The sequence below is a fragment of the Plodia interpunctella genome, chromosome 27 (assembly GCF_027563975.2).
Source record: "Plodia interpunctella isolate USDA-ARS_2022_Savannah chromosome 27, ilPloInte3.2, whole genome shotgun sequence".
In the NCBI taxonomy this organism is placed as follows: domain Eukaryota; kingdom Metazoa; phylum Arthropoda; class Insecta; order Lepidoptera; family Pyralidae; genus Plodia; species Plodia interpunctella.
The window spans coordinates 2,492,087-2,503,064 of NC_071320.1; the positions used below are offsets into that span (position 1 = coordinate 2,492,087).

The window sequence follows — 10,978 nt, forward strand, 5'->3', positions numbered from 1 at the left end:
CGAACCGTTGGTTTTGATGAAATTTAAACGGTATGTAGGATCTGTCAATAGAATGTTTAAGTTCGTGGGGTATCAAAATCAAAGAATTAGTAGGTACTGTTGGAGTACTTACTAATACCATTGTGACCTTAATACACGCCTTCACCCTATGGCTACACCCCATGGAATAGGGAGTATTACTGAATATTTATCCCGCCAGAGTACAGGCACTGTATGTTAGGAACACAAAAGCTTTGCCGCCTTTTATTATGTCGATTAAAACGTTGATTTTAGAGTACTTTATTAATTCTTTCATTATGTAAGCATTCGTTTGTGAAAATATACAACAATGTAGCGTATTCGGGTATAAAAAAAACTTCGAAAACTATGGGATACGTCTCACGCTGTAAAATTTTCGAGCCAGTAAACGGTCGAAAAGAAGCTCGGAACCCTTCACATGTGTAGACTTATTAAAATATGGACTTCATACAGGTAAGATCTTCAGTCAAAATCAAGTTTAGGATGAGTTTAGGTATATCAGTTTATGACCACAGTTGAACAAATAATGCAGAACATAACCTAAAATGTGTTATTATTTTCATGATAATCCACTAAATCCTTCCTTTTTCCCTTAAACTCGCACCACGATTGCGTAGAAGGTATTTTTGGTCGTAAATCTGCAACAATATTGAAAATTGGTGTTTTTTGCTTCCATTGGCAATGTTTGTGTACCTTAGTTGTACCAGTAGCTAGCGAGCTTTGCGTAATATGCCCTATTAGTAGTAGGTACTAGTACTTATTAAATCTATGCTACACTACACGCCATACACCATAGGCATAATTTTATTGTCTACACTCTGTTCCTTTGTTCCCTCCATGGAATTAGTAAGTAGGTACTATGTACAAAGTAAGTAGGTACCTACCTACTGATTTCATGGTTCTCTCTCCTCTTTCTTTCAATAATGACAAATTCCATCAACAAAAGTCACCTTGACACCTTCTAGAAATTCGTTCGCTACCTATATTATAAACAACCATCAAAATTTATTTGTAAAATTTATTTGTAAATTATAAAAAAAACAATGAGTGTCTACAATTTGTTTGAAGGGGAACGGAAGGAGCCATCGTTTAACGGTACAATACCTGCTCCATGGAAGGCTAAGTCGCCAGCGCCATCGCCCAGGTCTTCATCACCACACAGCAATAGCAGAATCGGAGAAGCAATATTCAATGACTACATAGACCTAGTAAATTCAAAGTCAAATATTTCTACGGACGCGAAACAAAGCGAACCTTTGGACAGACCGTTCGATTTTTTCGACGATGAAGAATTCGCTTTCGGGATCAATTTGTTGAACAATAATGTCGCATGTGTCGGTGATAACATTACGAAACTCATACAAATGGGTAAGTAATAAGATTTAGGTTTTATCATACCACGTGCTGCAGATAAAAGTATCAGATAGCATAATTAATGTAACATTATCAAACAGCGTTAAAATTTCATTTCACGTTATTTGTCAAATTACAATATGACATTTTATCAGATAGTGGTGAAACTGACCCTGACCTTTAGTGTTTTTACTAGGTAATAATTTATGGGGTTCGTGAGTTCTTTATTAACAGTACGGTAAAAAATGATAAGTGCTTACTAATTCGGAGGAGTATATGCATGATGACGGATTAGCTATTTATAGTCAATACCATTTAAGTAACTATTTCGTCACCCCTGGTTTTACTGTATTGAATTTTAGAATTTCATTTATGTGAAGATCTCTTTTGGGCAAAAACAGCTGTAAGAAGACCATTAAATTATTAATGCCAACATGAAGACATAAAAAGAAAACTTTTGAAATGTCATGTCCCAACGCACGTCAGTGTCATGTCATACTCCATACTGTACCTGTCAATCTTTTTCATCAAACTTCCTGTTTTGAAAATATTTTTTGCACTTTAATGTAAAGGACATTGTAATACATGATTTTGTGTTAATATTTACCCAAGTACAATGCCTGAGTATAATCTTAAAGAATCTATAATAACTTCATTGACTGGTAAGAAATAGTTCTGATGGTTCCCATTGCCGCATCGCCAAGTTACATAATTTCTATTTTTTAGCATTATTTTCCAACAAAATAGGATTTTTAATAAACAGGGGCTTAATTCTAGACTCCAGTTGACACTGCAATTGACCACAATTGCATAATATATTGGACCAATAATTTCATCGAAATAATAAACTGGCAACATGAAAGAAGAACAGAATCTAATTTTCGGTATAAATTGTTATATTTGACCCTGAATACTGATAATACACCTAATAATCTTGTGTCTAACCACGGGTTTTGTGTGTTTGTGCTCTAAAAACTAATTATATGAAGAACCTAACCTAAATTAGCAAGGATATATGAATGCCAAAATGACTGGAAATCACTAACATAATATACTTTTTTATCTGTGCATCACTATACTCTAATTCCGCATCTATATTATATTTTCATTCGGTACTGGTTGGAAGATTAAGAAAAAAAAAACAGATGGGTTTACATCCAGTACATATTCTTTTCAACAAGTCAGGTGCAAATCCACCAAAATGGGAAAAGACTGGCCATAAATCCATCTCTAAAAAAAGTTACATTATTACATTGCTTTGCCAATATTACGTGCCTTTATGAGTAATCTTTATTACAACAGCACAGGAGCCATGGCCGAATGATGTGAAACTCTTCCAGCCATATGAAGTGGAACAGATCCTGCTCCCGGACAATGCTAGCTGTCTCGCAGTGCAGGCCTTCTTGAAGGTTATTACAATAGAAATATAATTTATTTGTAGCATAACTTAAGTAGATGATACATTTACATAGGGATGAACATGTTATTATATTTCTATTATTATTTCCTACTTGAGGATGCTGGTGAATGCACCAGAAAAGTGAAGGTTCTCATATTTCGGGACCATTTCACCCTGTTTTTTATCAGAATCAATAATATTAATGATGTCACAATCTTATTTTTTGACTTGTTATTGAGGAATCAATATATTTAAGTACAATTACAAATAGAGGAAGATGGCCTAGTTATTAATTTTAAAATCTTTGGATGACAACTGAATAAAACAAACTACCCTTAACATTTTCAGATGTGCAATCTCTCATTCGAAGTAGAAATGAGATGGAACGCTGAATTTATGTCTCCATCAGGCCGAGTGCCTTTCATCAAATGTGGGGCATTTGTCGTGTCGGAGTTGGAGCCCATTGTACAGTTTGCTGCGAACAAGGGTGTCTCTCTATGCGGTAGACTGTCCACGGAGGAGAAGGCTGAGATGCGCGCGTATATGAGCTTGATCACAAATGTTCTAGTCAATGCAGAGGTAAACTCAGATTTTTATTATTTTGTTGTTTACAAAAATATGTTTGTCCATGGTGTTTTCGAAGATAAACACAATACATAGCTGTAATCATCGAAGACCGCTGCATGTAGGTCTAACCAAACATGAGCATGCGGGGTGAACTTTCGAATATTCTGACCACCGTTATTACCCTCTTTCAAAATAAAGAACCATTCTAAAATCTTAAAAATCAAATGTTATTTAAATTTTACACTAAAAATACAGATTATTATTTATAAATTAGGGTAGTAAAAAGTTTCTTATCTTTGTTGAAATTGAAAAAAGAAGCTCGAAAATTCACCCTGCTTGCAACCCAAGAGTAACTGAGACTGGATGCACTTAGGTGTAGCTTCACTTTAGGGTTTAGCTATAACACACAAATATGGGTCTATCCCAGCAGTGGGAAAAAGACGGGTGTTAATGATGATGATACACATAATACATCAAGATGTCTTCATTATAATTAATGTAGGTATATATGTCAGAGTGTTTCGATAGTTAACATTAAATAATATATCTCATAACTTAAGCTACGAAAACAGATACTTGCTTTCTTCTTATAACGTTTCTTATAACGAAAGAAGCACCTTTTGTTTTGCCAACCTTAAATATCCAAGCTGGGCAAGGACACATTCAACGCGCTGTGATCCGTGTCTGCGATTCGTCTGTGTATCTGTGGCCTATAAATTAAGCTACTTAAACAGATAAATTTGGTTTCATTTTATAACCAATCAATGATATAATATAAACAATCCAAAGTTCCGAAGTAAACAAAGTTTCATAATGTCTGTCCGTCCGTCCGTCATCATTATCTTCCAACCCTGACGACATTGCGCGTGGGCCGTCACAAGCTTGACCTTCCTCATCCAGCTGTACATATCGTGGTTGGACGAGGACACATTCAACGCGGTGACTCGCGTCCGCAACTCGTCGGTGTACCCGTGGCCGCTGGGCTGGCTGCAGACGCGCGGCAAGCGCGGCGCCGTCGCCAAGCGGCTGAAGGCGCTGCACTGGCACGACAAGACCCTGGACCAGGTGTTGGCTGACGTGAGTAGATTATCTGCAGCTGTACAGTCAGCGACAGATGTACCCGATTTGTAGTAGGTTAAGGTAGAGTTAGATTTAAATGGATTTGTTATACGAGTCACACATGCTTTTCAACTTATTTTTGAAAACTAATTGAGTTGAAAAAATTCTTTGAAATGAAAAAAAATATGAAAATATTTTTTTGATGGAAAACGTGAAGAGATGAATTAATTCAGCCGAACTGGCATGGTCTCGATAGCTCAGTGGTCAAGGGTACTGTCCCGGATGGACAGGGGCGCGGGTTCAATTCCCGCTCGATTCCGGAATTTTTTCATCTCATTATTATTTTCAAGTTAGATTTTACTTACAGTCGAGGTTAGATAAGCCTGAAAAATATGTGGTAATAAGTTGGTCTGGTAGGCTATTAGATATCATCTTCATCTGTACTCTGTACTATGTCGTGGACGTCTAAACCAATCGGCGCCGTCGCGAAGCGTCCTAACTAGATGAAGACGCCTTGAAGACTAGGATCAGAGTAAAAAAAAATATTTTCGAAAATTTGCCTGTGATTTTACGACCGGTTGTTTGCCTCACTTCAACCCTCTTTGGGGATCCTGTTGTTGTCTTATCAACGATCATATTTTCATGTTTTAAAAATGAATGCGATTTATGAACATTATTTTTCTAAATAATGAACTTTTTAATAACTAACTTTTGTACTTTTTAATTTACAGGTAGAACAATGCTGCAACTCATTGAGCCAAAGACTCGGAGACAGAGATTTCTTTTTTGGAACGTGAGTACTTACATTATATCCATCTAAATAAAAATATATATACTGTTTTAGTCATATGAGTGGTTCTCAGAGCGTTTCGACCGCTGCGGCCGCGCTGTCATTACGATCCGGCAATTTTCTTGAGGAAGGAATCATTCCCTAAATCAATTATTCATAAAATTATCACAGTATCCGATGAATGACTTTGAAGTCAGATAGCAAAGCTATTAGTGTGTTTGTTAAAATTTTAAAAAATGTATGACTCTGAGAACCACCCATATAATAAGTTTATAAATTTACTATAAGTTTCATCGTTGATAGGATCTGAATTTTTTGTTGATATAGAAATTAATTCACATGTGATCAATGTCATTCTGCAGATAGTCTTTGGTTTTTAAATTACATTATCTAAGTTGTGAACCATTTACCGCATAAGTACACAACATAGTTCACAACTTTCACTTAATAAAATTTTACTCGGTTCTAAAATGCGTAAAATATTTTAAGCTATGTCTAAATTGAAACTCTCCCTGAACACATTAATCACTCATTTTTTTGGTCCCAAATAAACGATTGTTTTTTGTCCTAAATAAATAAAATATACTTCCATTTTTAAATGTCACGCGCTTAAAATATCATTTTCTATTAGTTGTCAGTCTCTTTTCAACTTAGTCGTTTAAAATCTTTTCACAGTAAGATTTGGTTGTTATCGTATATTGTCCCTTATCATTTTCCTATTCCATTATTCATTACACCCCTCTCTCTCTTCCCGGTTTCTTTCTCTCTTATCCGGAGCAGGGATCGCTAAATCCTCATAACTCATGACCCCTTCTCCTATCCTGTTCCCCCCAGCCCCACCCCCCTAGACGCCCTAGTGTTCGGACACATGAGAGCTCTGCTCTCTGCCAACGGACCCAAAGCTGCTTTGATGATCAAACCGATCACAAGCTCGCTACTGCGCCATGTTTTGAGGATGAAGAATCTGACAAAAATGGAGCTAACGGTTAGTATTTGTATTTAGTATTATTAATTACGAGTTTTTGCCAGGTGAAAATGTCCTTCTTCAAACTACTTGTATACAAAATTTCAAGGAGAAGGACATATCTTTTATCCCGGAAAAATAACTGTCCCGTCGGATATATCCGCGAACGTAGCCGCGGTTTAAACCATTGTAGGTGTAGCAAAAATATAATAGGACCAAATGAAGAGCCTTGTGGTACGCCATGAGAAACTACGTGTAGCAGCAGTACTTTCTCCAAATCAATGTTCTCTTATTCTTTTGATCGATATTCTGTTTTTGCATATTTGAAATTAAAAATTTAGAATAATTCCGTACGCTAGCTAAGCTTAGTAGCTTAGCTTTTCAATCTCAACGTCTTTATTGCGTGACATATAGGCATCGGTCCAATTGCTCCGTCCATTGCGACGACGCAACGCGTCTTCGCTTCCTTGTTTTACATACATTCTGACATTGATGACTGTTGACAACGTATGTCAAAATTACATACGATTTCTGTGTTGTTCTGCCTGATCTGGACATCAACACAACAGATGAGGACGGAGCAATGGAACCGGGCGCAGAGTAGACATGTTTACAATTCGGTCGTTATTATCAGGCCCAAGAAGACTACCTGATAACCCAAGCGATTCAGTTGTCGCGCAACCGACTGTCCCCCACTCGGACTATATCTGAGAAGAGTACAAGAGTCAGACGATCGAAATTATGCATCAAGAAACCTAGCAAGGAGGCCATGTCCAGGGATGTCTTCGGTACGCTGAATGGAGTAGATTGGTAGTTGTACAATAGTCCAAAAATTAAACTAAAAGGAATCTGTTTTATAATAACTGCCTAGGATAGGTATATTGATTGATTAGGCGATGCAGTGTGGTTGTCGTTGCGTTACAATGGCGCAATGTGATTGGTTCCCTGCGTCTCACTTCGAATTGATTCGATGGTGAGAAGTGAAATGCAAACCCGCGCACTTCGCCCACAGATCGAAGCAGCCGTGCCGCGCATCTTAAATATTAGTGACGTCTATGATATGTCTGTTGTGAACGAGGAAAGAATAGAAAATATGATCCAATCAAATCCTATTCCTATATGCAATATATGAGGCAATAGATTTGTTGTTCTGACAAGTTCTACTTTATTAGCACCTTCTTTATTTGATTTATTGACAGTTCGCATTAATTGTCAGTAGGTACATTACCTAAAGCAGAATCACCCGGAAGAAGGCAGGAGTGAATTTGACCATTAAAAATATCCTTAATGTATTACTTATTTAGTCTATATTTCTTAACCTGTACAGTAAATAAAGGTTATATTTATATAATGTGACGTAACGAATTTAATTTTTGCTTGCGAAGTAAAGTAGCCACACTACAAAGCGGAGCCGGTTTTTTTAAACTGCAAACTTTACAATATTACTTATAGTAATACATATTGTGATACAATAATTTATTTTATTCATAGGTTTCAAGCCGTTCGCGTCCAAACAAATAATAATTATGACATCAAAAGAAGGCGGGATAACCTGCGAATACGATATCAAAAACATCGACCCTACCGACTCTCGTTACGACTTCATAGTCGAAATGATCGATGATATTCTCGATAAGGTCGATGAAGTGTCATTCGTTGACACGTTCACCATTTACAACGAGAAATGCGATTTCGAAGTAATCGATAGTCCAAAAGATTCTGATTCGAATATCACAGCGACTATCGATAAAAAGAACGTTTATTTGCATACGATCTTGGAAGATTGCGTCGATACGAACTCGATTGAGACTAATTCTGTTGTGTCTAATTCTGAAGACGTTATACAGATAATAAATGATGGTGATAGTGACGGGATTGTCAATGAGAAAATGTTATCCCCAGTTGTTGAAGTACAAATTGCGGATCCGCTTGAGAATACTGATTCCAGGTTTGTATGTATTAAACATTAAAATAAGTACTTTTAATTAGACTTTGTTAGTACGTTGGTTAAAACGACATTATTATTACTAAAACTTAACTCGGGATCCTGTTGAACGGGAGCTGCCCCGTTTGTCTGTCTGTAAAATCTTGCAAGTTAAATTTCACCTATTCCGCTTGTTCTACTGAGTTGACATTTTAAACGTCGCTTAATTATCCATGACGATGCGTATAATGATAAGCATGATCTGATCGACACACGACTGTTTTACTGTACGGACATGCCTTTCTGACCCGTGGAACACCAGAGTGGTTCACCTAGGTGTTCCACAGTTAAGTTTTTGTGCCCCATGTTCGTCAGGTGTTCTACGGTTAACTGTCTTCACCCCTGGTTCATCTAGGTGTTCCGAAATAAGTTTAAAAAACTTTGTCATGCGTTAAATGCAGCAAGATCTCTATGAGGACGTACAATCTTGTGTCAAAAATGACTTTTAAAAAAATATCTTATTTTCATCTCCAGTGTGCATAAGTCGGAGACGAAGGTGAATGTTAGCATGTGTAGCAGCAAAGAGCGACTTTCTGTTAAGTCTGACTCTATCTCTACGCCTAAACGCTCAGGTTTTGTTTTTCTTAATTTTTTTAATTTTTGTATGTTCATCATAAATATAGAAACTCTGGCTCCAGTTGAAAATGGCCCCGCTCACATTCAGTTAGCTAGCCTATACTTACCGGGCTAAGAACGCGCTGCATATTCCGTCTCACACGTTCCCGAACGCACTGCGATTATGACGCCAACTGTAGCGTCTAGCGCTCACGAGTTTGTCGACGCGTTTGTTTCATACATATTGTCGGGAGTAAGGTTAAAACTTATCTCAAAATTTGTTCTGACATCTCCGGATTTTTAAACTGTTCTCACGGTTAACAAATCATTGTAATTCGCAGGATTTTTTGAATTTTAAATAAAGTACGGATCTAAGTGATCTCTTTTTAACAATATCATAACTGCAGAACTTCTCCTAAGCTATTAAAAATGAATGAGTCTTTAAATGTTTGACAGAAAATTTTCAAACAGTAAAAACCTCTGGAGTTTTAAATAAAAATGGGACCATTTATTTTTTCATATGGTAACCCTTGTCGAGAGTGTCCTTACCTGTGCCTAGTGTGGCCTAGTATTAGCTGGATTATAGCAAATATAATTTTTGCTATTATTGTTATATATACGTGATTATTTCTTCAGCATCTCAATCTACTTTGAAGCTGCCAAGTGATGAAGAGATGAGCGTTCAGAGCCTCTTGAAGTATCTGCGTAACAGGAATACATACGGTTTCTACCTCGACGCGGACATCGACTGATTATGTGCCTTATTGTTGTGTATTTTCGGTTCCTTTTCCCTTGACGTGTTTCAAGATTTTGATTATGTTGCCAAATTGAAAATATGGTGAAATTAATATTTAAATAAATAGTTTGGTCTCTTATTTTTTGGTCATCGATCCAAGCGCTTTAGTCTGTTATTTACTCTCTTTTAAAATTATTTAAATAAAACCTTGAACGTCAGTATGTATGTATATATATATACATATATTAACATACGTTAATAATTTAAGTGTATATTCATTAAAAATATGTCAAAATTAAACTTAAACGGGGTATTACTAATTCCAGAGTAATTTAATTTTTGGGATGGAAATTAATTAACCGTAAGTTAGTAACCGTTTTTGCATATAATATATCTTGACGGATTACTGGACTAAGCATTTCAGAAAACAGCGCAAATAAAACCAACCTGAAGTTTACTAAAATTAGATTCATTTTCGAGTGAAACAATCAAACAAAGATGGCCGTCTCTAATAAGTGGCTTTTTCTCTATTTCCCAGCTTGTCTCACTTAAAAACGAATCTTATTTTAGTGCACTAAAGGTTAGTTTTTGTTGGTAAGCAAATACGATTGCCATAACGATTTCAAGTAAGAACTTTTTGTTTTTAGCTCATACTTGTGGACTGTTCGTTAGGCGTTGCTTTTGTAGTCTGTCAATAAATTGAAGAAAATAAACGTGGGCGCTGTCTCCTGTTGTTGAGATTGGTTGATAAATACACTGGGTGTTTTTCAACCAATCTCGACCATTCTAGTTGGTATTTGTAAAAAAAAAAACTTCACTTTCTTGACGGACTGTACAAAAGTCTTACTCCTTTTCTCATTATAAGAATCCCTTTTTTTGAAGTTCTTCAATAAAATATGTCTAGGATCTGCTTAAAAATAAATTGTGTCAGTTTCTACCAAGTTTTCTTCGGTACTTATATCTGTGGAATGACAATCCATGTGAGTGTTTAATTAATTTAATAAACTATAGTGATTATACGCAAAATTTTAAGATTATTGGCTACTTCCCAACTAGTCAAATCGGATACTTTTTTCTAATGTTCAAACAAAAAGAAATGGAACTTTTATATTAGTAATTTATTTTTGGAGTCAAAATGCATTACTATTATAATGAGTACAATAATATGAGTATAATGCATTACTAATGTAATGAGAACAAAAAAACAGTAAATTACCTAATTAATAATACTGATCAATTAAAGTGACATTTAATTATTGTGTTTGGTTATTTAAATACCTTTTATGTATTTTATTACACAGTTAAGTAGCCAATTATCGTAGTGGTATTATAAGCGCGTATATTATTAGCGCGTTTAGTAGTCATTGTGGATAATTTTTACAATCGATCTTAATATGAAAATAATAATAGATTAGTAGTAGAGAGCAGCTCGGTCATCGGGCCAGACGATCATGTCAATCTGTATAAAAAAAGCTTCGTGACATTATTTTATTTAATTTCTCAGACCGACAGAATTGGACGCCCTAGTCTTCGGCCACGTGTTCACGATCATA

The 10,978-nt window shown here is 35.9% G+C and overlaps 1 protein-coding gene and 1 long non-coding RNA gene across 5 annotated transcripts; one reads left to right on the forward strand and one right to left on the reverse strand.

Annotated features, from left to right (window-relative positions):
- Positions 1 to 263: 263 nt before the first annotated feature.
- LOC128681374 (uncharacterized) lies at positions 264 to 1,243 on the reverse strand. Its single transcript, XR_008406007.1, has 2 exons — positions 1,123 to 1,243; positions 264 to 656 (listed from the first exon to the last, which is right to left on the reverse strand). It is a non-coding gene; the product is annotated as an uncharacterized LOC128681374 (long non-coding RNA).
- Positions 986 to 9,643, forward strand: LOC128681367 (uncharacterized). Of its 4 annotated transcripts, XM_053765191.1 has the most exons (11): positions 1,857 to 2,033; positions 2,149 to 2,255; positions 2,674 to 2,780; positions 3,119 to 3,349; positions 4,238 to 4,414; positions 5,128 to 5,189; positions 6,021 to 6,171; positions 6,785 to 6,938; positions 7,642 to 8,098; positions 8,609 to 8,706; positions 9,326 to 9,643. In XM_053765191.1, the coding sequence occupies exons 2-11, from the start codon at positions 2,228 to 2,230 to the stop codon at positions 9,439 to 9,441; spliced, it is 1,581 nt and encodes a 526-aa protein (XP_053621166.1). In that variant the 5' UTR covers positions 1,857 to 2,033; positions 2,149 to 2,227; the 3' UTR covers positions 9,442 to 9,643. The 4 variants fall into 4 exon arrangements, with proteins under 4 accessions (XP_053621163.1, XP_053621164.1, XP_053621165.1 ...); XM_053765188.2 differs by lacking the exons at positions 1,857 to 2,033; positions 2,149 to 2,255 and adding an exon at positions 986 to 1,386; XM_053765190.2 differs by lacking the exon at positions 2,149 to 2,255 and having other exon boundaries at positions 1,851 to 2,033.
- The last annotated feature ends 1,335 nt before the right edge of the window (positions 9,644 to 10,978 follow it).

What these genes read in the sequence shown, in the direction of transcription:
- LOC128681367 (XM_053765188.2), top strand. Translation starts at nt 1,062, where the DNA reads ATGAGTGTCTACAATTTGTTTGAAGGGGAACGGAAGGAGCCATCGTTT. An exon ending in TACGAAACTCATACAAATGG is followed by an intron (nt 1,387 to 2,673) that starts GTAAGTAATAAG and finishes TTATTACAACAG; the next exon opens with CACAGGAGCCATGGCCGAAT. An exon ending in CATGTCCAGGGATGTCTTCG is followed by an intron (nt 6,939 to 7,641) that starts GTACGCTGAATG and finishes TTTTATTCATAG; the next exon opens with GTTTCAAGCCGTTCGCGTCC.